At 49.0% G+C, this 26,590-nt stretch overlaps 2 protein-coding genes across 6 annotated transcripts in view; both read right to left on the bottom strand.

Moving 5' to 3' along the window:
• Window positions 1–8,132: 8,132 nt before the first annotated feature.
• Window positions 8,133–26,590, bottom strand: part of IFI27 (interferon alpha inducible protein 27) — a 32,314-nt gene continuing 13,856 nt past the window's right edge. The window contains exons 2-5 of one of the 4 annotated variants that reach the window (XM_024231887.3): window positions 24,762–24,840; window positions 9,946–9,975; window positions 8,885–9,046; window positions 8,133–8,385 (exon numbers count right to left, since the gene is read on the bottom strand). In XM_024231887.3, coding sequence (XP_024087655.1) covers window positions 8,300–8,385; window positions 8,885–9,046; window positions 9,946–9,975; window positions 24,762–24,789 — 306 coding nt within the window. In that variant the 5' untranslated portion in view covers window positions 24,790–24,840 and the 3' untranslated portion in view covers window positions 8,133–8,299. Of the gene's footprint in view, window positions 8,386–8,884; window positions 9,047–9,945; window positions 9,976–18,081; window positions 18,925–24,761; window positions 24,841–26,590 lie in introns of those variants that run through there. The other 3 variants (XM_054530463.2, XM_054530464.2, XM_009249435.4) reach the window with 3 other exon arrangements.
• IFI27L1 (interferon alpha inducible protein 27 like 1) lies at window positions 19,006–24,897 on the bottom strand. Of its 2 annotated transcripts, XM_054530462.2 has the most exons (5): window positions 24,762–24,886; window positions 21,210–23,216; window positions 20,951–20,983; window positions 19,743–19,904; window positions 19,006–19,238 (listed from the first exon to the last, which is right to left on the bottom strand). In XM_054530462.2, the coding sequence occupies exons 2-5, from the start codon at window positions 21,310–21,312 to the stop codon at window positions 19,147–19,149; spliced, it is 390 nt and encodes a 129-aa protein (XP_054386437.1). In that variant the 5' UTR covers window positions 21,313–23,216; window positions 24,762–24,886; the 3' UTR covers window positions 19,006–19,146. The 2 variants fall into 2 exon arrangements, with proteins under 2 accessions (XP_054386437.1, XP_024087654.1); XM_024231886.3 differs by lacking the exon at window positions 21,210–23,216 and having other exon boundaries at window positions 24,762–24,897.

Raw genomic sequence — 26,590 nt, 5'->3', positions numbered from 1 at the left:
GGACAGTCAGGTGCCTCCAAGGAGAGACAGGACTCTGGATCACTGAGCCCCCTGGGGTCCACTGCACAAGCAAGTAAGGAATCAGCTAAAAGTCTTAAGTGATTGCTAAAGGCCAACTAAGACTCACGTGAGTGCATAGGACCTTCAGAAGCCACAGAGACATCGTGGGTCCTACCAACGTGCAGACCTTTTTCCCTGTGGGCTGGGTCCCTGCAGGGTCCTGGAGAAAGCTTCCCTGGGAGGGGCAAGACTGGAGGAAGGGAGCAAGAAGGGCATCAAATACCCCCCACCTTCCTTCTCTTCTAGAAGAAGGGCACAAAAACCTTAAGCTGCGGGGGAAAGACAGCCAACCCTGTAGCTTCCAAAGCTCATGCAAAGACAATTGCAGAAGGAGAAGAAAAAGTGAAACCCTCCGCCCTTGGGGAAGAGCAAGAAACCATTCTGAGCCCAGACCTGGAGACCTGCTACCCTTAGGAGAGGGGCAGGGATCTTGAGAAAATGCCGCCCCTGAGCCCCAAACACACAGGGCCTGCCTAGACTGAGGCTGGATGAGGATCATAGAGAATCCAACTTCTCCCATCCAACCAGGCTAGCAAATAACAAGCAAACAGATGTCTACCACTGGGGATGGGGCAGATGTACAGAGACCCATATCCAAGGCTCAGGCACAGTGCAGAAGCTTAAAGACACTGAGCAAACTCCTCTGCAAGCCAGCCTCCACCCTAAGCACAGGGTAACACTGATCTGAAGCCAGTGGCACACTCACAGCAACCACAGTGTCTTAGTCTGTGCCCCTGTAAGAGAAAACCACAGACTGGTTAATTTATAACTAATAGAAATGTATTGGCTCACGGTTCTGGAAACTGGGATGTCCAATATCAAGGTACCAGTATGTTTGAGGGCCTTCTTGCTGCATCATCACATGATGGAAAGTGGGAAGATGAGAAAGAGAAAAACAGGGCCAAACTCACCCTTTTATAATGGCATTAATCTCACCCATGCGGGTGGAGCCCTTGTGGCTTACCTCTTAAAGGTCCTCTTTCTTAATACTGTTACAATGGCAATTAAATGTCAGCATGAGTTGGGACAAACATTCAAACCATAGCATAGGGGAACTACAAAACCCAAGTCCAGCTCGACTCCTGCTTGGATTGACTCAACCCCCAGGGAAAGGCCTAGCCAGAAGAAAAGACATACACATTTCCCAGCATGAATATCATTTGTCCTGTCTGTACTGTTGCCCCTACCCGCTACACTCTCTCTTCTAGTCCCTGCCTACTGCTCCCTACATCCAGCACCTTTGACCCTCCCTCCCAGGGTCCCACCCATGAGGCCCACAAGACAGGCTGAAAGTGTCCACGCATTGATCCAGAATAGACCTCAGCCAATGATGGATGGGAGTCGGGCGATTAACACCCTACAGGTGGGACAACTCTTGCCTGTTCCACATTGTCTCCAGTGATCCCCAGCGGGATTGAGCCTCAGTGGCCTGCGTTGCAAAGTCACTCATTAATCGACCCTTTCTGGGCTGCTGTCCCTTCTATTGCTCACCTCCCCATTCCCCTGTTGGTGTTTCCTGGGATCACCTCCCAAATAAGCCACTTGCACTCAAATCCTTGTGTATTAGTCTGTTCTCACGCTGCTAATAAAGACATACCCAAGACTGGGTAATTTATAAAAAAAAAAAAGGGGGTCTTAACGGACTCACAGTTGCACATGGCTGGGGAGGCCTCACAATCATGGCAGAAGGCTAAGGAGGGGCAAAGGTACATCTTACATGGCAGCAGGCAAGAGAGCGTGTGCAGGGGAACTGCCTTTTATAAAACCATCCGATCTCGTGAGACTTATTCACTGTCATGAGAACAGCACAGCACAGCCCCCATGATTCAGTTACCTCCCACTGGGTTCCTCCTACAACACATGGGGATTATGGGAGCTACAATTCAAGATGAGATTTGGGTGGGGACACAGCCAAAACATAACATCTCGTCTTGGTGTCTCAGCTAAGGCTGCTTCCCACTCTCTTCTCTGTCCCCACTCAGGAGCCCATAGGCCTGAGCCTAAGATAGCCACAGCACTCTATCATATTGCTCCTGAAATCTGGCTGTGTTCAGGTCTTATCCATCTCCTTCCCTTGGGATAAAGCTCAGACAGGTGGCTTTGCCATCTCTGTGCAATGATTCACCTGCTCAGCACCACAGGTAGCCCCTGACCTGTCCGAATCTTAGAAGAGTATACAGCTCAACTTTGGGGCTGGTCCCCAGCTGGGCTACCCTGGGCAGTGCCATGTGCCAAGGCATGGGGCAATGGGGTAAATCACTCAAACCGGTGATTGATCCCTAGGTCTTTGCAATTTGTCAAGGGAAAGCCTGGCTCAATTTCAATTTTAAATGTTTCTTCTCAGTTATCTTTTCCACTAGTAAATCCCTGTTACCAAAGACACTCAAGAGAGTTTGGCTGAGGCTGGTCCCAAAATGGTTAAAATTATTGAACTAATCTGCCCCCACTCCCACCCCAGACCTCTTCATCAATCTGAAATTGTTTGATTCATTGTAAAAGTAAATTTACCTCCCTGATTGCAGGCTGGTTGCTCAAGGAGGCAGCTGGAGAGAGCTAGTGGGCAGGCAACCAGATTCAGGCTGCAGATCTACTGGAAATAACCTGCAAAGTTGATCATTTTCAGCCATGGAAAGATGCCCATCTTTAATAGTAGCAGGAGTTGGGTTCTCTGGATCAACTTCTTACAAGTTCTTCTAACAACGTCTATAAAATAGGACCAGGAGCATCACCTTTCTTGGAATGGCGTGAGGATTTTATGTAATGAGACATGGGCAGTGACTTGACCATGGTGTGTGTATATAAGTGTTATTTGTTTTGATCTTCTTGCCGATCTTCTTGTTCCAGCACTTTTAGGACTGCCCTGTGGCTATTTAGGGTGTCCCATAGGTGACCCAGAGGTTGGTATGAGGACTCAGGAGAACAGAGGGCAGAGTGGCAGGACATAGAAGCTCTTTTCCTCCCTCCCCCAGTCCAGGTGCTTTGGAAGTCACAGCACTCCAGCCATATCCCACTTGGGCTCATTGCAGTCCTCACAGCTCATAACTCCTTTCTGTGCCCACTGTTTTCCACAAATTCAGAGCAGCCACTCCAGTCTCCCTTGGGTCCCTTGAGTCTCCTGGTGGGTGGGGAAGCCAGTGTTTAAGTTTCACAGCTGTCAGAGGGTGAGTGCTCCTGGATGGGCTGCAGCTGGGGGTGATAGGAGGGAGAGGATCAGAGACATGAGGGGCTCACACCTGCTTCCCCGTCATATCTGAGCCTTTGTAGATATCCAATGGCAGGCTTGGCCACAGGGGCTGTTCTCATCAACCCGAGAACTGTACTGTGATCTGACCCAGGCTTTCAATGGCCAGTTTCTTCCCAGAGTGTCAGAATGTGAGCATTTCTTTTCCTGAGCTGGTAAAATGCCTGGGAAGAATCTCCCCCTAAACCCACACACACACATTTTTTGGTTTTTTTCCCCTCTCATTTGGCCTCTCATTCTCTCTCACTCTCTCTGGAGAGTGGCTATAAACTCTAGCCCTGTGCTGATAGGGCTCTAGAAATTTGGTCTTGAATGTTTACAATGTAAAAGCAGACGAAACTTCTTTATTCTTTATCCTGGAGGACAGCCTAAGGCCTAAATGTTCAACCCATGACCAGGCAGTCTCATCATAGGAAACTTGTTTATACTGGCACACACTCTTGTGGCTCTTGTCTGACTTGTGTCCAGTTTATTCCTACCAAGATAGTCACACTCTAGGAAAGGAGTCAGGTTTACGTGTATTGGTCAGATGAGACTCAGAGGAGGCAACTCAACAAAATGCATGAAATAACAGAAACAGTTTATTGCTTACAGGTCCCAGAGAGAAGAGGGCAGAGTGCCACCCAGGGCCAATGGGAACAGGGCGCCCTCCAGGACACATGTGCTTGAATAGCAGATGAGAGTGAGAGAGAGGGGGCAAGGGACATGTGGGCTTTTATGAGGGCCCAGGGCATTACCCAAGCAGGTTTCCTTTGGGGGTTCTAATTGGTGGGTTTAGAGCATGCAGGCGTGACTTCTGTGGAGTCACACTGTGATTGAGAAGTGAATCAAGTAGGTGGTATTTAGGTGTCCCATAAGGAGGTGGTCACCACAAGGCAGTTTATGAGGCAGATATATGGATCGACCATCTTGAGAGACTGGAAGGCAGCAAAGAATTGGAAACTGTGTCAAGGGTGACCAAACCCTACTTCTGGTATGAGAAAGTCCAAGTTAGATTCAGAATGGAGGCCAAGGCCACATAAAAGTGTAAGAATTCACTGCACTTCCATCCTGAATGTCATAGCCTGCCTGCTAGTGTTCTAGGTGTCTACTGATAAAGAAGATTGAGAGACTTAACACTTAGTATAGAAACTTTCATTTTTAATGTGAAGCTCCTGCCCTTAGTCATGTTGGTGGCCCCCAGTCCAGAGACTCAACCTCTCCAAAGATAACTCTCCAGTGGTCTACTGGAGGGGGACTCCTGGGGTTTGCCTGCTTCATAAGCAGACTTCCAGCCAGCCCTCCTGCTGTCAATCTACCTTCATGCCGAGCTCCAAAGCCCATGCTGCTCCAGTGGCTGAGCCTTCAGGGTCCTACAGGGCAAAGCTGACTCTTTCTGCTCTCTTTACTGACAACTTAATATCCAGCTTTCTTGGGGCTGCTAAGTGGAACCACTTGTCCATGTCATTTCTGGCTGTGGGCCTTTATGGCGGTCCAGGGCGTTACCCAAGCAGGTTTCCTTTGTGGGGTTCCGGCTCTAATTGGTGGGTTTAGAGAAAGCAGGTGCAACTTCTGTGGAGTCATCTCCTTTTTTCTCCTCTTTGTCCTTGTGGGCTTATGCTTTTCTTTAATCCTTGACTGTTATTTTACTGGTGTTTTGAGATGGAACAGAGATGGAAGCAACTCTCTTTATTGGGTTAATTCTTCCATTGCTTGCAATTAAAAGATTCCCTACTGTGTGCAATAGAATGTATGTTTGTTTGCAGTAAGAGACCCTCTTGGCTTACACAAGAGGACTTTCTTCTCTTTCATCTAGAAGTATCAGCCAGGGTGGTGGCTCTGCTCTGGGAGACCCAGGCTCCTGCAGTCTTGTTGCTCTGCCTTCTGTAAGGTGTTGTTCTCAACTATGGGTGTAAGATGCTCACTCTTCCACCTGCAGCAGAGCCCATGGGAAAGGACAAAGGGGCAAAGGTGGGCCCATCCCCAATCCCTTTAACTGCATACCCAGATGAGTGCATCTAACTGCAAGAGGCTTTGGGAATGCAGTTCTTCCCTGGGGACTGTGTGCCTAGCCAAAGCCAGGGCTCTCTCCTACCATCTAGAAGGAAAGAACAGGCATTGGGTGACTACTAGCAGCCTCTGCCTCTCTGGTGAAGACACCAGTCTCGACAGGAAGCCATTCTAGATCCCTGCAATGAGAATTCTCTGCATCCCTGTTCAGCCTGCTGAGCCACTGTGTGCCACAGCCCAGTTAGCTGTGGATATGCCTGGCTTCCCTAACACTGCAGGCCTGAGGACAGGCAGATTCTTCTGGCATCCCACAGGAGTAGAACCTGGTGTCCCAGGGGCCATCTGGGGCCAGGAGTGTCAGGAATCCTGGGGCTGCCAGAGTCAGTTCATCCAGCTCCTAAGTGAACAAGCCTCAGCCCAGTAAAGGGAGAGAGGGTATCCAGGCTGCACACATTTTCTACTACTGTGTAACAAATTACCACAAACTTAGGTGGCTTTAAATGACACCCATTACTATCTTACAGTTCTGCAGGTCAGAAGTTCTGAGTTCTCTCCTTATGGCCCCACAAGGCAGAAATGGAAGGTTTCAGGCAGCCTGGGCTCTCATCTGGAGGATCTGGTAAGAATTGGCTTCCAAGCTCCTTCAGATTATTCACAGAATTCAGTTATTTGCCATTGTAGGACTAAGGTCCCCTTTTTCTCGTGGCTGGCAGCTGGAGACAGCTTTTAGCACTGAAGAGCCACCCACATTCCCTGGCTCATGGCATCCCTATCCACAAAGCCAGAGACAGACATCAGATCCCCTGCATGCTTCAAATCTCTGACTTCCTTTTCTGCTGTGAGCAGAGAAAACTCTCTGCTTTCAAAGGGTTCATGTAATTGGATCAGAGTCACCCAAATAATTTCTTTTCTTTCTTTCTTTCTTTTTTTTTTTTTTTTTAAGACAGGGTTGCACTCTGTTTGCCCAGGCTGGAGTGCAGTGGCACAATCATGGCTCACTGCAGCCTCAACCTCCTGGGCTCAAGTGATCCTCCCACATCTGCCTCCTGAGTAGTTGGGACAACAGGTGTGCACCACCATGCCTGGCTAAATTTTTGTGTTTTTTTGTAGAGATGAATTTTCATCATGTTGCCCAGGCTGGGCTCAAACTCCTGGGTTCAAGGAATCCCTCTGGTCTCCCAAAGTGCTGAGATTGCAGGCATGAGCCACCTTGCTCTGCTGATAATCTCCTTTTTGCCATTAACGTAACAAAATCACAGGAGTGATAGCTCAACTTGCTCAGAAGCTCCACCAACACCCAGAGAGGAGGGGATTATGCTAGGGAGGTTGTTGGGCACCATTCTTAGAATTCTGCCTGCTACAAAGGTCGAAGCTGAGGGTTTAGAGATAAAGTACCAGGTGAGAGCCACAGAACCGAGGAGGGGGTGAGGGGCTCAGTGCCAGAATGGAAACAGGTCCTCTGGGAACTGGGAGGCCTCATCTTCATGAGGGGGACGAGGGAGGAGGTCAGGACTCACACCTAGAATAATGCGTGCTCCAGGGTGACCTGCCTTGCAGGACCATTTACTGGGCTTCAGCTGGGATGCAGGCTTGTCCATCCTTCCAGACCCAGGTCAGACCCAAGTGCTTTCCTTTCGGAAGGGCTTGGATTTCTAGTTAACGCGGGGGGTTGTACCTTTCATTCCGATGACAGTCTTCCGATGTTCTAATGAAAGCCCTGACATTGAGGGTATTATTTGGGGAATGTGTACACTTTGTGGGGAGAAGTTTCACGGCTTTTTTCAGGTTCCCCAAGGCATCAAAGAAAGGGGAAGGTGGGGGAAAAGAATCATGTATTGAAAGAATATCTTGAGAAGCTTAATTCCTATGGCTGGAATTAAGTTGCAATAAACAATTAAGTTGCAATGACGCAATAAACCGTGCTTCATTGACCCAATTAAGAGACATGGATGAGTTGATCAAGTTTTTGAAATGTCTGTAGCACTAGACTCACAGTTTTGCTTCTCTTTGCTTCTCTGCTTTCAAAGGGCTCATGTAATTGGATTAGAGCCACCCGGATAATTTCCTTTTTTTTTTTTTTTTTTTTACTTTTTGAGACAGGGACTCACTCTGTTTGCAGTGATCACAGACGCTATGGCCAAACACAAACCTGAGCCACACGAACTGAGCCAAACACAAACCCTGGCTGGGATCTTGAAGGTCATTTAGTTCAACTCCCCATTTACAGAGGGGCAAACAGGTTCAGAGAGGAGGTGACCTGCCCAGGGTTATATACGGAGTTGTAGCAGGGGAGGGGACAGCTTGTCTTCAAATTTAGATTCATTTTGGTTCATCACATCCCAAGTTTTTGTGATGACAGTATGGGGAAAGAGAATTGAGCCTAACATGACCCCTCCCCAGGGCGGGGTGCGCGGGGTTGTAGTGTCCGTGGTCACTGCCCTGTTGAAACCCTTCAGTGCCTCTCCAAAGTCCTCAGGATAAAATCCACACTCCCCTTCCTCAACATGCCTCCGGCCCCCAGAGCCATGGGCTGGCCTCTCGCATAGCACTTATCAGAGGTCCGTGCCCATGGCCATCTGCCTGTGGGTCCATCCCTTCAGCAGACCATGAGTGTTGCTGGCTGTGGGGATTGAGGGGACTGAGGGGACCGAGCTGTGTCCCCTCTGTTCCTTGGGGCCCAGCCCAGTGCCTGGACCACAGCAGGTGCTCATAGAGGGTGTGGAAAGAAGGAGCAAAACAACCCATGAACGCATTTCCTGATACTCCTGAGCCTAACACGCCCCCTCCCCACCCCAAGTATGCTGGGCCTGCCCCACAGCCAGCGAGAAGAAGAGGTTCTGGGAAGAGTTGCAACAGTTCATCTTTATTTCTTATTTTCCTCTGGAGGTGCAGAATTTGGTATATTTCACCCCACGTATATTTGAGATAGTTGGCTCCTCGCTGGGTCAGGATGGCTGAGTGCCTTCTCCCTGGCATGGTTCTCTTCTCTGCAGGGCGAGGGGCAGGGAGCTAGTAGAACCTCGCAATGCCAGCCGCAATGGCAGACCCAGTGGAGCCCAGGATGAATTTGGTCAACCCGGAGAGTCTAGTTGCTCCTGGGAAGAAGCAGAGGGTGAACAGAGTGGGACATGCCTGTCGGGGAAGCTCTGTGGGCAGGACTGTGGGGTCAGAGACTCCAGTGACCCTCAGAGGGGGCTGAGGCTTAGAGACCCCACCCAGTTCCCCTCTCTGTTTCCCAGTACCCTTGGGGTCTTTGTTTGGGGAGAGGCTGCTGCGGGCATGAACTCCCATGGTAAACTCCAGAGCTAGAAGCAGCCTCACTCTTCAGGGAAGGAGGCTACACCCCAGAGGGGAGGAGATGCCCCAGGTAACCCAGCAAATCTGCTTCGGGCTGAGTCTTCCTGAGTCCACTGTTCCTGGCTTGGGCTCCTTCCCTCCCTCCTCCATCTCCCTCAGAGAAACCCTGAGGGAATGTGTAGAGAGAGACAGAGGAACAGAGAGATTGAGGTTCATAGGATTGAGATTGGGACTGGGTCCTTGGAAGCTCTTGCCCTCCTCATCGCCCTCCCCAGCAAGCCCCGCCAGGATACTTACCCAGTGACTGCAGAGTAGCCACAAGGCTGCCCGAGGCAACTCCACCCCCATTGGCAATGGCCGCCGCGGACATCATCTTGGCTGCTATGGAGGACGAGGCGATTCCCGCCGCAGTGAAGCCCATGGCACTGAGCACCATGGGCACAGCCTCCACGGCCATAACTGCAGGGAAGAGGAGCTGGGTCGGTGCGTGGGCTCAGAAGGGACCCCCCAGATACACTGAGTCAGGCTTGGGGACCTCAGGGGATCTGGAGAAAGAGGTGAACTCTGAGCTTGGGAGAGACTATGGGCATGGCCAATAGGCACGAATCAAGGGGAGCACAGCCAGGCGGGGAAAGTAGAGGGAAAAGCCAGTGGGGTCACTGGGCACAGGGCTCTGGGCCAAGCTCTTCTAGGAAGCAGGACCTTCCTTGGGAAAGCTACTTGTCCTCGGAGCCTCAGTGTCTGCCTTAGCCAAATGCTGGACCAGGGGAGTGGTTGGCGAGTTTCTTATCTTTGCTGGGGAACAAATCTCATTAGGGGAGCAGATCTTGCCTAGGAGATTATGTAAGAGGCACATTCAGAGCAGCTCAAAAAGACAGCTCTAGGGCTCCATGGTGTTGCCACAGAGCACACTGAAAGCAACTAAATCAAAGGGAGCTGAGCCCTGGCATCTCTTTCATGTCTACTGTGTTCAATCTCTGTTGTTTCACCCTATGCAATCCTGACCATAACCCTGAATGGGCATTACCAGCCCTTTCTCTGGAGAGGAAACAGGAGCTCAGAGGAGTTCAAAGACATGCTCAGGGTCACACGGTGAATGTTCTGCAAAGGGTAAATGGCCTCTGCCCGACTGCTGCCACACCCTGCCCACACACACTCCAGCTCCCAGTCTCCAAGCCCCCTGCTTCCAGCTTCCAGTGCTGTATTTCTAGCTCCTTGTTTCATACTTAGCCCCTCATCCCACCTCCTCCCGTGACCACCCATGTGAGGGAAACCTTGGCATGGACAAGGCCAGCTGCTCCCCAAGTCCACCTCCCTAGGGGCAGGTGGTTACTTGAGCCCCTTCCCCACAGACTCACCTCCTCCAATCACAACTGTAGCAATCCTGGCTGGAAACCAAAAGAACATTCTGTGAGTAGATTCACACTGGCCTCCCCTCCACTTTCTAAGCCGATTGCCCATCTAGAGGGAGGGAGGAGGCTGCCCCAGGTTGGGAGCCACAAGAAGGGATGACTTCTGTCTACTGCTCTTTGCTTCATTTCGGGAAGTGGAATTTCCGGAGGAGGGTGAGGATCACTGGGGAGTTTGTCCCCAGCGCTTGTCCTGAATGAATTTACGTAGCCCTGACCTAGTTGGTTGGTTGGTTGATCGGGGGAAGTCAGACGTCTTTTCTTTTCTGCCTCCCAAGGCACGTTTAGTTCAAACAAAAAGCAGAATGAAAATGAACAAAATCTTATAGATGTGGCCAGGAAGGCATGCTACTGTCATGTCCATTCCCAGTAAATACAGGATACTTGGCAATGAAATCTAGGGCTTGGTGGTTTGACCAGGGCAGGAAGAAGCAAACAGGATGGGTGTCATGCTTTCTGAGCAGGGCTGTTAGCTCATCTGAAGCAGGGTCAGTGTTTATTAGTGAGGGATGCCATGACTTTCTCCTATAGTCCAGAAAAAGCTCTTCAGATAGTAATAAGTCCTCATGGTAGAGAAAGATGTGCTTCCTTTTGCACTGTGTGCCTGAGTCATGGCAAGCATTATAGAATGCTTGAATGCCACGTGAGAGCAATGCTTGAATGGAATGAATTGAAAGCTTCTGATTCTTCAAGGTCCATGCCATTGTTCCCTCCTCCACGAAGCCTTCCCAGATTCTTCCAGGCAGAACTCATCCTTGCTCCTCATGACTGGAGCCACTCACAGCACTGGATATACATGGTTTGCTCCCCCACACGGTGAGCCCCTGGGGAGCAGGCAGAGGTTCTGTTCCCCAGCAGCCAGAGGGGTCAGAACTGCAATTTGGGACCAGGAGTTCTAAAGATAGCCAGATGTACAGGAGTGAGCTCAGCCAGCTCCCAGGGAGAGGCCTTAGAGGGATGGTGGAGGAAGTAAAGAGACACAGGTGTGAAGGCCCACCCCTGAGTGACCAGAAAGGCCACCTAGAAGGGTTATGAGCCCAGGGACTCAGGAATCAATAACCTCATTAGAAGGTTCAGTTTTATTGGCGGGCAAGAGAGGTGATGTCAAGTTGGCTGGCAGCCTAGCAGACCTGGACCCTGACACACAAAAGCCCTCAGAAACTGGCTGCTCTGTGTCTGGGGGCCTGCCTGTTAGGCTTAGCTGATGGGCATTCACAGGGCAGAGTAGCCTGGCCATTATTTTGTGCCATTCAGAACCTGCCCTACCCTGAGACCTCCCTCCAACCTTCTCCCACTTCTATTAATATTTCTTCCTTTTTTCTTTTTTTTTTTTTTTTTGTTGTTGTTGTTGAGACAGAATCTTGCTCTGTCACCCAGCCTTGCACAATCTCGGCTCACTGCAACCTCCGCCTCCTGGATTCAAGCGATTCTCCTGACTCAGCCTCCCAAGTAGCTGGGATTACAGGCATGCACCACCATGCCTGGCTAATATTTGCATTTTTGGTAGAGACAGGGTTTTACCATGTTGGCCAGGCTGGTCTCAAACTCCTGACCTCGAGTGATCTGCCCTTCTTGGCCTCCCAAAGTGCCAGGATTGCAGGTGTGAGCCACCATGCCTGGCCTATTAACACTTCCCATCATTGTTCATTGTTCTGCCTCCTGTTCCAAGCCTGGAAGTAGCACAACCCATACCCTTCTGTCCTGCCCAGAGCACTTGGACAACAGTAAATTGTCCCAGTTGGTAAATAAGGGACGATATTATCTTCTTATCTTCCTCTGGGGTTGTTACGAGAATTAAATTGACAAACCTCAAGTGCTAGGGTGAGTGACTAGAACATAAAAGCGCTTGCTTAAGTTGAGCTGTTATTATTTTAATTTTATGAATTGCTTGATCTTAAACTGAGAAGTCATCTGCATTTCCGACAAACAGAAAGGACTGCTGGGCGTGGCCCAGGCCCTCACTTGCTCATCACACTTCTCTGTACTGAGTTGGGAGCCCAAAGAGTGGTGTGTGTTGCCGAGGGCCAGTTACCTCCAAGTTGCAAAACAGGGTGCCAGTGAGGGACCCCAGCATGAAGGAGCTAACCTCCAGTGCCCCCAGCAAGGGTCTGAGGAGAGAGATGTTGGGGCTCAGGGCAGCTGAGGATGACAGGGTCAGCAAAGGGTGAGTGCAGGCTCAAACAGAGGTTAGAGGTTGGGGCAGGGGTCAGAAGTCAGGGTAGGAGTCAGGGGCCCTGTGCCCCCATTCAAGCCTGTGCCATTTGTGCTGGCGGAGTTGGGGGAACCCCTGGATGTCCACCCAGGGAGACAGAAAGGTAAAGGGCAGGGGATACACGCAGAGGAGCACTTGTCAGCAGGTAGAAGCCAGGATTAGATGCTCATCGAATGACACTGATGGATCTCAAGAATATGGTTCTCAGTGTGGAAAAAAGCAATAGAATGGGATCTACAGCACACCATCCTGCATGTCAGTTAAAATGCACGCAAACAAAACACAATACCCATTCTGCAAAAATACATACGAAAAACAGACACACATTAAATATATTAGAAAGGTTGACTTTGAAGGAGGGGAATCGAGGATGAAAAGGAAGAAAAATGAGAATAAATAAAACCAGAAAGAGATCTCCCAGAAACTAACCGGCTAATTTTTTGTATTTTTAGTAGAGACGGGGTTTCACCATGTTGGCCAGGCTGGTCTCAAACTCCTGATGTCAGGTGATCCTCCTGCCTTAGCCTCCCAAATTGCTGGGATTACAGGTGTGAGCTTTCGGCTGTGGGATCACAGCCATTAAACCTTTCAAAACAACCTGCATAACTTTCATAAAACAAATTGTATTGAACTTTCCTTCAAAACAACTTGCATAACAGCCTCTTTCTCTAAAAAATCCCCAGCTTTTTCCTTTTTTCTCCAAAACAAAAAGGCCACCCTGGTCCATATTTATGTTGTGGGATTGCAAATCCTACTTCTTGTGTATTATTCCCAAGTAAAACTATTTTACTTAAAGATTTGTCTCCCTCTCTCTCTCTCTTTTTTTTTTTTTATGTTGACACAAGTGTGACATCAACATGTTGGTTCAACTAGTTTAAGCCACACTGATGGCGATCTATACTCCTATTCAGGGGTCCAGCAGGTGTCCACTCTGGCTTTCTCTCTGGGAAGGGCCCCCGGGGAGGCCATATATTCAGAAATCTACACGCCCCCATGCAGCTACTACATCAGTACCAGAGACTTTGCAAATTAGCATAACGAATGTATGAATGTATGTATGTGACATCATCAGGCTCCATGTCCTAACCAAAGGCTGGGTAAGGGTCACCCTAATGCTGAGGCTCAAATCACTTCTGGATGGAACAATACACAGCCAGCATATGGACACAGTTTTTGTCCAGCAGTTCTACACAATTTCAATAGTAAATAGTAATGCAAATCAAAACCACAATGAGATACCATCTCACGCCTGTTAGAATGGCTACTATAAAGACACGTGCACACGTATGTTTATTGTGGCACTATTCACAATAGCAAAGACTTGGAATCAACCCAAATGTCCATCAATAATAGACTGGATAAAGAAAATGTGGCACATATACACCATGGAATACTATGCAGCCATAAAAAAGGATGAGTTCATGTCCTTTGCAGGGACATGGATGAAGCCAGAAACCATCATTCTCAGCAAAATATCACAAGTACAGAAAATCAAACACTGCATGTTCTTACTCATAAGTGGGAGTTGAACAATGAGAACACATGGACACACTGGGCCTGCTGGGGGGAGGGGGCTGGGTGAGGGAGAGCATTAGGAGAAATACCTAATGTAAATGATGAGTTGATGGGTGCAGCAAACCAACGTAACACATGTATACCTATGTAACAAACCTACACGTTGTGCACATGTACCCTAGAACTTAAAAGTATAATAAAAAAAAAGAAATTCCTCCAAAGTAGGAAATGTTCCTTTAACAACCAGCGACACAAGTACCATTAAAAGGGAAAAGACAAAATAAAATGAGGTGGATCATTACCGTAGAATACTAAGCAGCAATTAAAAATAATGAAAAAGACTTATAAAATGTAAAAAAAGCCAGCATCAGAACAGTATGTATTAGGTTAAACAAAACCATAGCAATAAAAATGCATATAACAGAACTACATAAAAATATTTTCTATGGAGATACCTATATATCTCTTCTATCATCTATCCACAGAAATAACTTTAAAAGGGCACAGAGAACTAATTGCCCAAATGTGAGCCACAAAACTATGAAACTCCTAGAAGAAAACATAGGGGAAATTATTCATGACATCAAACTTGGCAATGAAGAGTAAATATTCGGAGTATACCAAAAAATGCTACAACTCCACAACAAAAAATCAAATAACCCAATTTTAAAATGAGCAAAAGTGGGAGTGGTGGCTCACGCCTGTAATCCCACCACTTTGGGAAGCCAAGGCAGGCAGATCACCTGAGGTCAGGAGTTCAAGACCAGCCTGACTGACATAGTGAAACCCTTTCTCTATTAAAACTACAAAAAATTAGCAAGGCGTGGTGGTGTGTGCCTGTAATCCCAGCTACTTGGGAGGCTGAAGCAGGACAATCACTTGAACCCAGGAGGCAGAGGTTGAAGTGAACCGAGACTGCGCCATTGCACTCCAGCCTGGGCAAGAAGAGTGAAACTCCATCTGAAATAATAATAATAATAATAATAATAATAAATATATAAATGAAATGGGCAAAAGACTTAAATGGACATTTCACCAAAGATGATATATACTATAGTTTATTTGCCCCCTCCAAATCTCGTGTTAAAATGTAACCTCCAATGTTGGAGACGAGGCCTAGTTGGGGGTGTTTGGGTCATGGGGGTGCTTGGCGCTGTCCTCACAGTAATGAGTTAGGTCTCACTCTATTAGTTCCTGCAAGATCTGACTGCAGAAAAGACCCTGGCACCTCCTGCCTTCCTCTTGCTCTCGCACCGTGTGATGTCAGCTCCTCTTGCCTTCCATTGTGAGTACAAGTCTCTTGAGGCCTCACCAGAAGCTGAGCAGATACCAGTGCCATGCTCCCTGCAGAACCATGAGCCAAATACACCTCTTTTCTTTATAAAGTACTCAGTCTCCAGTCTCAGGTATGCTTTTATAGCAGTGCAAAATGAACTAATATGATATACAAATGGCCAAAAAGCACATGAAAAGATGTTTAAGATCGCTAATCATTAGGGAAATGCAGATCAAAGCCACAATGAGATACTACCTCACAACCATTAGGATGGCTGCTATCAAAAAAACAGAAAATAAAAAGTGTTGGCCCTTATATAATTGGAACCATTGTACACTGTTGGTGGGATCGTAAGATGGAGTAGTTGCTATGGAAAACAGTATGGAAGTTCCTTAAAAAATTAAAAGAACTACTATATGATCTGGGAACCCCACCTCTGGGTATACCCCAAAGAATTGAAAGCAGGGTGCTATGGTCTGAATGCCATGGCCCCGCCAAATTCGTTAAAATCATAACCCCAAAGGTGATGGTATTGGGAGATGGAACAATTTGGGAGGTGACTAAATCAGGAGAGCAGAGCCCTAATGAATGGGATTAGTGCCTTTATAAAAGAGGCCCCCCAGAGAGCTGCCTTATCCCACTACCATGTGAGGACACAGAGAGAAAGCACCATTTACAAACCAGGAAAGGGACCCTGACCAGACACCAAGGGGGCTGATGCCTCTTAATCTTGGACTTCCCAGCTTCTAGAACTGTGGGAAATACATTTATGTTTTTTAAGCTACCTAGTCTATGGTATTTTGTTACAGCAGTGCAAATGGCCTAAGACGCCGGATCTTAAAGAGATATTTGCATACCCACGTACATAGCAGCACTACACACGATAGCCGAGAGGTGGAAGCAGCCCAAGTGTCCACTGATGGGTGAATGGATCAATTAAATGTGATCTATACCTCCAGTGGAGTATCATTCAGCCTTATCGAGGAAGGAGATTCTGTCACATGCTGCATCATGGATGAGGACATTACACTAACTGAAATAAGCCAGTCACAAAAAGGCAAATACTATATAATTTTGGCCAGGCATGGCGGCTCACACCTGTAATCCCAGCACTTTGGCAGGCCAAGGTGGGTGGATCAGCTGAGCCCAGGAATTTGAGATCAGTTTGGGCAACATGGAGAAAAAGCCCCATCTCTACACACATATACACACACACGACAAATACTATATAATTCTACCTGTAAGTGGTACCTAGAGTAGTCAAATTCACAAAGACAGAAAGTAGAATGGTGGTTACCAGGGGCAGGGGGAGGGGCAGAGCGGAGCTGTTTAATGGAACAGTTTCAGTTTTGCAAGATGAAAAAATTCTGGAGATGTTTCACAACAACGTGAATGTATACCTAACATTGCTGAACTGTACTTAAAAAATGGTCAAGATGGTAAATTTTATGAATTCTTATCACACTGTAAAAGGGGGGTCCATGGAAAGGAACATATGAAACTGCAGCAGTGCTTTACTTCTGAGGGTGGGAGTAGGGGCTGTAATGAGGGGCAAGGATGCTTATCAGAGCCAAAGGGGCTTTAGCCTTACCTATACGAATTTAGATTTTTAAGAGTAGAAGCTACTTCAAGATTTCTTAAGTAATTTAAATGCAATAAAATGTTGGTTTTCATTAGAAAATAATATAATCCCATACTGTAAAGTTAAAAACAAAAAGACAGTAACCTACTGTCCATTTGCCTTCGGGTCTGGTTGTGCTCTTCCTTAATGGCTGGAGCGGTGAGGATAACAAGACAGAGAAAGAAGCAGCGAACCTGTCTGGGAGCCCACTTTGGTTCCCCCAGGGATCCTCGAGGCACAGTCTTCCCTGAGAACAACGCCCACGCTGTCTGTACAGGACGCTGTGTTTGGGCACTCATTGTCTCTTACCCCTCTCTTCTTTGAAACAGAAACCTCCTCTTTCAGGTATAGGAGCCCCTGCCCTGACCTATGAGTGTATCAGAGGCATGGGATCTCCTCGCACTTTCTAAAGGTGAGTCCAGGTGGACTTAAACCAGTCATCACATCCCACCTATCCTTTGGGCCTAACTAAAGGGCTTTAGGAATGAGTAAATGACTCCATTTAAGATAGTAGCATGAACATTTACTAGAGGTATTTGGGAAAGATGTTTCTTTGCTTTTCAGGAGAAAGTACATGAACAAATGTTCTTTCTGGGAGACATGAATAAAGAAGGTGGCTTCCAGAGCTTGCTAACAGCTGTCTTGTAACTATGAGAGCTGGCAGCCACAGGATGAAGCTGATGTCTCAGAAACTAAGAATAGAAAAGACAGGTCTTTGGCATCTGTGTTGTGTTGCTGAATCAAACCCTGCCTGAAGCATACTTTACCTTTGGACCTTTCCATTTAGTAAAGCAATGAAATCCATTGAACTCTGAGCAAGTTGCGATGAAGTTTCTAGTACTTACAACTCCATAATCCTTAAGTAAAACAGCACTTACTCCAGGAAGTCTTCCCAGGTTGCTACAATTAGAATCTATCGCTTCCTTTTCTGTCCTACGAGCCATATAGCCTGATCCTCTTCAGTGATTGTACACATTGTCTTATGTTGTCAGTTACCTATGGCTGGATAAAAAGTGACCACACAATTTAGTGGCTTAAAAAAAGTTATGTAGCTCGTGATTCTGTGGGTCAGCAATCTAGGCAGGTGGTTCTCCTGGTCTCAGCAGGGCCCCTCATCCATCTGCAGTCAGCTGCAGGTCAGCTTTGCAGAACTTGGCTGGGCTCGCTGCCATGTCTGGGGTCTTGTCTGGAATGAATGGACTTTGTGTGCTTTCCCAGCCTGGCTTGTTCTCCTGGCAGTGATGGGGTCCGGGAGGTACAGCAGAAGGCTGCAAGGTTTCTTAGGGACTAGGCTCAAGATTAGCACGCCATCACTTCCACCGTGTTCTATCGGCCAGGACAGAGCAACTCCCCAGGCCAGAGGAGATTCAAAGGGAGGGGAAAGAAATTCCTACCTCTTGATGGGAGGAGCTGTACAGTCATGCTGAAAGGGCAGAGAATGTGGTCATTTCTGTAACTTACCCCAAGTCCCTTCACATCATTGGTTAAGGGCTGGCTTCCCCAACATTGTGCACCCTGGGCAGAGATGGACCTCTTGATCCTCTGTAGCCAGGGCAATCCTGTGGGATGAAGCCTTGGGGCCCCTTTGGGAGCTGTGGGAGTCAGCTCAGCCAGCATCCCAGGGAGAGCCCTGTAGGAGTGCAGCTGTAAAGGAAAAATAAGTGTGAAGGTCAAACAGCCCAGAGTGGGACTGACGTTGAGGTCAGAGGCCAAGTCTAAACAGGCCTTCCAGAAGTCAAGTGTGGTTTACTTATCCTCAAGGCCAGGCAGGTGCCGTGTGGCAGATGCCAGGTCAGTGTGCATAGGACAGCTGGCACCTGATCTGGGGCCAGGTACACAGTAGGTCTCTGGAAATGGGTATTCTGCATTCGCCTGCTTCTCAGGAGCCCCAGCCCCTTGCCCATCCTCACAGGCTCTGCTCAGTCCACCCGGGAGCTGAGGAGCCTGGGCTTTGTGCTGAGAGGGACAGAGCTCCCTGGAGGAATGAAACTTCTCTACCTGTATGGAGAAGGCCCATAGGCCAGGCAAATGTAGGGTTGCTAAACTTCTAGAGTAATCATACAGCCACACCCTGAGTCCTGGGTGGGAAAGGAAGGGATCAGTCATGCATAAGGACAAAGGGCTTCGTAATTGAGGGTCAATGGCTCAAGCAATGACCCAAGAGCCACACCTGGCTGACTTTCCCATCTGAAGAGCAGCAAACTGAGGCTCAAAGGGCAGACATGACCTGCTCAGGACCACAGAACGAGTGGAAAGCCTGGGGCCAGACCTGGCTCCGGTCACAGACATCCCATGCTGCTTCCTCTTGAGTCCCTCCCTGTCCAGCACTCCTGCAGCAGTGCTGTACCCTATCCTGACCACAAGAACAGAGAACCGACACTAGGAGAAGATCACCAGCATCTTTATTTTTCATGTTTCCTTAAATAATTTTGGGAGTAGGGGACTTGTCCTTTGGAAGACTGTCATCCAGAGGCCCAGGAAAGTCATCTCCACCAAGAGAGCCACCTCCCTGCCTCAGTGTGGTGTTCAGCTGGAAGGGGGTGAACCCAGCCAGGCCCCAAGAGCTGTCCCAGCAAAGCCCAGGATAACTTTGGATGTCACAGAGAGTCCAGCTGCCCCTGGGGGAGAAGAGATGGTGAGCACAGGGCATGGGGAGGGGTAGCAGCTCCTAACAGGGGGTTGGAGGCCAGAGACCCTGGGTTCCTCCAGAGGCCTGAGGCCCAGGCAGCCCAACCCTGTTCCCCACCTCTGCTTCCTAAAACCCTAGGATTTCTGCTTTGGGAGGGGCTGCTGCAGGCCACTGCCCAGAGAGGAGGCAAGAACTCTGGTGGGGAATCCCAGCAACAGGGAAGACCCTCTGAGAAATGGCAGGTTCCTTATGTTCCAAAGGCCCAGAGAGGGGAGGAGACCTGCCTGGGTTTTGTAGGGTTCACCAGGAACGCAGATCTCCTAGGCTGCACCCCTGGTCCCACCTCCAACCAGAAGAGGGGACAGTGACAGAAAGACAAAGGGCCCAGGAGGCAGAGGATCACGGACCTGCAGTAAGAAGAGAGGCCTCCCTGGGGTTCAGCCTCGGGGCTGGATCATCTCCTGGCTCTGGTCACCCTGTCCAGAACACTCACCCACTGACTGCAGAATAGCCACCAGACTGCCCGCGGCAACTCCACCCCCGTTGGCAATGGCCGCTGTAGACATCATCTTGGCTGCTAAGGAGGACGCGGCGATTCCTACTGAGGTGAAGCCCATGGCACCGAGCGCCACGGGCACAGTCCCCACAGCCACAACTGCGGGAAGTGGAGATTTGGGGTTGGCCTCATGGGACGGAGTCCCCCAGACCTCCCTGACATCCTCCTGTGGCGATGAGGAGGAAGAGGGGTCTGCTGTGCTCTCAGGAAAGACTCAGAGCAGGGATGGGATCCCAAAACAAGGGCAGTCAACGTGTAAAGCAGCCAGTGGACCAGCTCCCAGGATAATCTGAATCCCAGGCTTGTTTATGCCTGTTTCACAGACACCATCGAGGGCTCACTGGCCTCCCTGGGCCTCTGTTCCCCTAATGTAAAATAAATACATTGAAGCAAACAGCAGTCTTCAAACTTTCGCTTTTGGCAAGGAAAATATGATCTCTCCAAGCAAAAGGTTGACAGAAGACAATATCAGAGCTGCTTTTCTGGAGAGGTAAGGGGATGGAGGCCCTGAAGGCCCTGCAGCAGCATGCGGGGGTCCTCTAGGGCTCCCCAAAATCTCCAGAGCAGTGCAATCAGAGAGCCATCTGCAATCATAGCCACATTTGTTTTCTGTACTGTCTACTAGGGTAGCCACGTTTAGCACTTGAAGTGTGGTGCAGGTGACAGAGAAACATTATGATTTTCTTTAGTTTTGGCCATTGCATTGGAGGACATTGCTTTATAGCAGCTCAAAAGCTTCTGACTCAGTGGATGGGCTACCAGCATTTGTCAAATAATTTTGAGGAATGAGACACAGCTCAGCTGACATACTCCCTACAAAAGTCCCCAAGGATACCATGGGCCGTGCTTTAGACGGGGAGGAATCCCAGGCTCTGACTGCTCAAATGACTCATCTGAGGTTGCATGGTTTGTACTTGGTGGAAGCTGAGAGTAGCCCCAACTCTGGCTGCCTCCAAAGCCCTGTGCCTTTAATGGCTTTGCTTTGCTTCCTGCTGCTCTAAGGTTCCCATCATTCTGCCCACTCCACCGCTACCCAGCTATGTCTTGGAGAATCCTGGGTTTGGTCAAAGCCAGTTTCTCCCAGAGGCTCAGGGCTGGGGGGAGGCGGGGGATGGGGGCTTGAGCTCCTTCCCATAGAGACTCACCTCCTCCGACCACAGCTGCTACAGCAGCCCTGCCTGGAGACAACAACAACAACAACAACAACAAACAAACAAACACAAACCTATGAGAGTGGGTCCACTCTGATACCCCCATCTCAAATTCAACTTTGCTATTCTTTCCCTCTTCTGAAGCCCCCTACCCATCCTAGGCCATAGGTCAGAGGTGAAGGCCCCATTCTCAGGGCTCCACACGTGACACCTTCTGCAGGAAGCCTCCCCAGGTCCCCGCATCAGAAGTCACCTGTCTCCTCTGCCCAGCCTTGTGGCTGGGCCCCCTGCGGCACTGGGCAGAGCATGCCTGGGCCTCCTGAGTTGCGTTGAGCTCTCAGGGCTGGCAGGAACATCTGACAATGGCTGCCACAGGGGCAGGGACTGGGGTGCTTAGGCAGCTGGGACCAAAGTTCTGGAGATTTCAGGGCCTGCTGGAGAAAGCTCAGCCACCTCCCCAGGAAGAGGCGCCTTGGTCTCAGCCAAGTAAGAGAAGGTGCAAAAATCAGCCTCAATCCTCCCGTCACTCCCTGCCATTTCTTGAAGCTTTTAGCTCATGGCTCAGGACCTCCCTTTCTCTCTGTCACGACTCCTGACCTGTCTTGAAGATTTCAATCCCTACTCAGGTGACATGTCCCAAAAGCGTGTCTTTCAGTTCTTATTTCCTTGCTTCCAAAGATCTTGGACTCTATGCCCCATATTCCCTCAGTCAAACCCTAGGCCTGTGCTGCCCACTTGTAACCACTAGCTATGTGTGGCTATTTAAAGTTTAGTGAATTAAAAATGAAATAAAACTTAGAACTCAGTGCCTCAGTTGCACTAGTCACATCTCAAGAGCTCAAAAGCCACGTGTAGCCTGTGACCATCACAATGGACAGCTCAGAGAACAGAAGGTTCTATTATTTCTATTAGCATTCTGTCCTAGACATTGTTAATAACAAAACAGTACCCTCCCTATTATCAGCAGCGAGCAGCCCCCTAGAGGCCCCTAACTCCTCCCTTTCCAGTTTTCTGACTCTAACACAAGCTTTGGGAGTTCTTCGGTCACCCTGGGATTTCTGAGCTCTGTCTTAGTTTCCTAGGCTGCTGTAACCAAGGACCCCAACCTGGTTGGCTTCAAACAACAGAAATCAATTCTCTCAGTTCTGGAGGCCGGAAGTCCACAATCCAGGAGTCAGCATGGCCACGCTCTCTCTGAAGCCTCTCAGGGAGGGTCCTCCTGTGCCTCCTTCTAGCTTCTGGTGGCTGCCAACAATCCTTGGTGCTCCGGGCCTGTGGCTGCATCACTCCAATCTGTGTCTTTCTGTTCCTTTCACTCCCCACTCTCTGAGATTATGCAAATTTCACAACTTCTCCCTGATCTTCAAACCTGCACCACCTCCTCTCTTGCCTCCCTCAGGGTCCTAATTCACCAAGAAAATGAAGGCAACCAGAAGAGAGCTTCCCCCTGCTCTCACCACCAAGTCTACCTCGGCCACCCGCCACCCCTGCCCCCACATTCCCCTGCCCTCCCGCTTCTGTGATGAGCAGTGCCTGCTCCTGCCACCTGTGTGCCTCCCCACTTGTGCGCCTGCCCCGCCGTGCGCTGGGCCCACCTGCTCTTCCTACTCCAAGTCATGCTCCAGTAGTGCCTCCCTCGCTTCTGCATCATCAAAGTCTCCCTCTCTCTGGGATTGTTCCCAATACCAGTAAAACAAGGACAGCCCCTCCCTTCATACCACATCTTCCTCCAGCTGCCACCTCACTTTGCTTTGCTTCTTAGAGCAAAGCTCCTTGTGGTAGTTCTGTCCATTCAGGGAAAGGCAGGATGGCACCGTGGTTAGGCACCCAGACCCAGAGCTGCATGACCTTGAGCAGTTACCTAGCTTTCCTGTCCCCTCTATAAAATGTGTAAGATAATGAGAGCAGCCACCTCACAGGGTTAGTGGGAGGGTCTAATGCAAAGCATGAGAACATGAGTGAATCATCAAGATGTGTGTATAGGCAGGACCCACCACCACTCATCTCATGCACTCTCAAACCCATACCCATCAGCCTTCTCCCCAACCCAGTCCCCAGGAAACTGGACTTACAACGTCTCCACCGACCTCCTTGGTGCCCATTCAGAGCCCTCCCTCTCGGGCCTCAATGTTCCCAGCTCTCAGCAGTGTCTGACAGGGGTGATTACTCTCTCTTCCTCAAAACATCTTTGTTGCGGGTTGAATTGCATCACCCGAAAAGATATGTTCGAGTCCTAACATCTGGTACTTGTGAATGTGACCTTAATTGGAAACAGGGTTTTGTAAATGTAATGAAGATGCGGTCATACTGGAGTAGGGTGGACCCTTAATCCAATATGACTGAGGTCCTTGTAAGGGAAAAAGAAGAGACACAGATACTTGGAGTCACACAGGGAGAAGCCCATGTGAAAACAGAGATGGAAATCAGAGCGATGCAGCCACAAGGCAAGGACGTCGAAGACTGATGGCAGACACCAGAAGCTAGGGAGTGGCATGGAATATTCTCCCCAAGAGCCTTCAGAGACAGCATGGCCCTGGGACACTCTGATTTCAGATTTCTAGCCTCCAGAACTGTGAGAAAGTAAATTTCTCTTGTTTTAAGCTATTCTATCCGTGGTCCTTTGTTACAGCAGCCCTAGAAGCCGACACATCTTCCTCACCTGGCCTCATCCTCCATGTTTCCCCCTGCCATACTAGCCTCTCCTTCTCAGTCTCATTCAGCCCCTCTCCCTGATCTCAGTGCAGTGTGGGTGTGTCCGGGGTCAGTCCTCAGACTCCCCGGCTTTAGCCCCACGCCTGGGGGCACTTCACCCAGTCCCACTGTGTTAAGTACTCTGGTGACTTGCAGATTGATGTGCTCAGCCTAGACCTACTTAACATGTCCCTTGGGTGTCTGAGAAGCACCTCAAACATAAAGTGACCCAAGTGCACTCCCATTTCCCCTCTGGAAGCTGTCCCTCCAACAGCTGCCAGCCTCTATAAAGGGCAGCCCCGTTCTCTCAGTAGCTCAGGTTAAGTGGCCTGGAGTCCTCCTTTACTCCACATGGTTTCTCTCCTTCACAGCAATCTATCCGCAAATGCTTATTCACCTTCAGAAATATCCAGTCTGACCATTCCTCATACTTCTGCAGCTCTAGTCCTGGACCAAGCCGCCCACGTCTCTCAGTGGGATGACTGGAGGAGCTTCCTAACTTGTCTCCCTGCCTCTGCTCTGGCCCAAGTCACTGCTGAACCTGGAATCCATTCTCTCAGCAGCTCAGGCCAAAAGCCTTCCTGCTATGAAAGTTGTCAGAATTAAAATGGAGTCGCTTATGCCAAATCCTAACAAAATGGAGGCAGGCCATCAAGGAGGGGCTCTCAGGCACACATGCCTGTGAAAAGAGCTATTACAAAGATGCTCTGAAAACCACAACCTTGCAGAAAGGCCACTGCAGCCTTCCATAAAGAACACTTCTGAATGGATGACTGCCCAACAACTGCCCGTTCAATCTTGGGCTGATCCCACACTTGTAGCCAAGGATCATTGTTTCAAAACCACTTATGTAACTTTCCTTGTTTTGCTTTTAAAAACCTTTGTCTTTCTTTGCCTTCCTGGGTACATATGTGGCCCCGCCATGGTCCACTATGGCACGTGTATTCTGGGATTTAAAAATCCCCTGTCATTCATTCCTGAATAATCTCTTTTCTATGGAGAGCCTCCCTCTCTGTTATTTGGGGTTGACATAATCTGGTGTCAGAAGAGTGGGACACAAAATGCATTCACCTCGGAAGGACCAGCAGCCCCAAGAATCATGTGCAGTACCCACCTGAGCCCCATCCACTCTCCTTTCCCATGGTTGGCCCCTTCGCCTCGGTGAGTCTCCACTCAGATTCTTGGACTTCCACCTGTTGGTTGAGTTTTGACTTTATTCAGGATCCAGTTTGGATAAAGCTGCATTAATAAAGGACTCTGCATCCCTCCTGGGACTATAAAAACATTAAAAATAGAATTATCATATAAATCATATAATCCCGTAAACCCACTTTTGGGTAACTACCCTAAGTATTTAAAGCATAGCCTTTTTTTTTTTTTGAGACAGAGTCTCGTTCTGTCACCCAGGCTGGAGTGCAGTGGCGCAATCTCTGTTCATTGCAACCTCTGCCTCCCAGGTTCAAGCGATTCTCCTGCCTCAGCCTCCTGAGTAGCTGGGATTACAGGCATGTGCGACCACGCCTGGCTAATTTTTGTATTTTTAGTAGAGACGGGGTTTCACCATGTTGGTCAGGCTGGTCTCGAACCCCTGACCTCGTGATCCGCCCGCCTTGGTCTCCCAAAGTCCTGGGATTACAGGTGTGAGCCACTGCACCCGGCTGAAAGCATACTCTTGAACAGAGATTTATACACCCATGTTCGTAGCAGCATTATTCACAATAGCTAGGAAATGGAAGCAACCCAAGCATCAGGAATATAAAACACTGAATGGAGATGTATCTATTGGCTGCTGTGGTACAGGGAAAAGTCATGGTGTTGACCTATCCATCTGCCTAAAACCCCTCAACAGCCTTGTATGGCCCATGGGATAAGCAAGTCCTCCATGAACTGGCTTCTGCCTCACCCTAAACTTATTGCTGCCAATATCCAGCTATGTTTCTGTCCTGGGGGACAAATAGAAGTCATTCCCTGCTCTTTTAGGCCTCTGATCCTTTGCATGCCAGATCCAGGAAAATTTTCAAGACCTCATCATCTTACATATCCTCCAGGAAGACTTCCCTGGCCACACATTCCCAATCTCGCTTAAGCAACTATACCCCCACCTATGCTCTCAAACGTGAGTCCACTATATTCTTTCTGCCACAGAATTTCCCACAATGCAACGTTGTTCTCTATCTCCTCTGCTGGATTCGGAGCTCTTTAAAGTCAAGGACTGCTATGGTTTGGATGTTTGTCCCCTCCAAATCTCATATTGAAATGTGATCTTCAATGTTGGTGGTGGAGTCTGCTGGGAGGTGCTTGGGTCATGGGGGAAAATCCCTCATGGTGGCTTGGTGCCCTCCCCATGGTAATGAATGAATTCTCACTCTGTTTGTTCATGCAAGAGCTGGTTGTTTAAAGGAGGCTGGTACCTCCTCCTCTCACTCCTGCTCCCTCTCTTGCCATATGACACGCCTGCTCCCCCTTCAACTTCTGCCTTAGTAAAAGCTTCCTGAGGCCTCACCAGAAGCTGAGCAGACGTTGGTGCCATGCTTGTATAACCTACAGAACCATGCCAAATAAACCTCCTTTCTTTATGAATTACCCAACTTCAGATATTCCTTTATAGAAATGTAAAACTGACTAACGCGAGTCAGGAGTCATTCACTGCTCCATCCCTCAATGCTAGGCCCAGACCGAAGATCAAGTAGACACTGAGTATTTCATAAAAAGAAATATGGATAAAGAGTGTGCCTAAGGCTTGGAATGGTGGCTGGCACCTATAATCCCAGTTACTTGGGAGGCTAAGACAAGACGATCACTCGAGGCCAGGAGTTCCAGACCAGCCTGGGCAATATAGCAAGACCCTCATCTCTAAAAAAGTCTCTAAAAATTAGCCAAGTGCTGTCATGTATACCTGCAGTCCCAGCTACTTGTGAAGCTGAAACTGGAGAATTGCTTCTA

Source organism: Pongo abelii, chromosome 15 (assembly GCF_028885655.2).
Source record: "Pongo abelii isolate AG06213 chromosome 15, NHGRI_mPonAbe1-v2.0_pri, whole genome shotgun sequence".
NCBI lineage: Eukaryota > Metazoa > Chordata > Mammalia > Primates > Hominidae > Pongo > Pongo abelii.
This window is presented reverse-complemented; position numbering and strand designations above follow the sequence as displayed.

Coding starts and splice junctions, on each gene's coding strand:
- IFI27L1 (XM_054530462.2), bottom strand. CDS start 21,312: ATGTTCCTGCCAGCCCTGAGAGCTCAACGCAACTCAGGAGGCCCAGGC. Junction 19,905..20,950: donor AGCAGCTGTGGTCGGAGGAG/GTGAGTCTCTAT, acceptor CACTTCCCGCAG/TTGTGGCTGTGGGGACTGTG. Junction 19,239..19,742: donor GGCTATTCTGCAGTCAGTGG/GTGAGTGTTCTG, acceptor CTTCTCCCCCAG/GGGCAGCTGGACTCTCTGTG.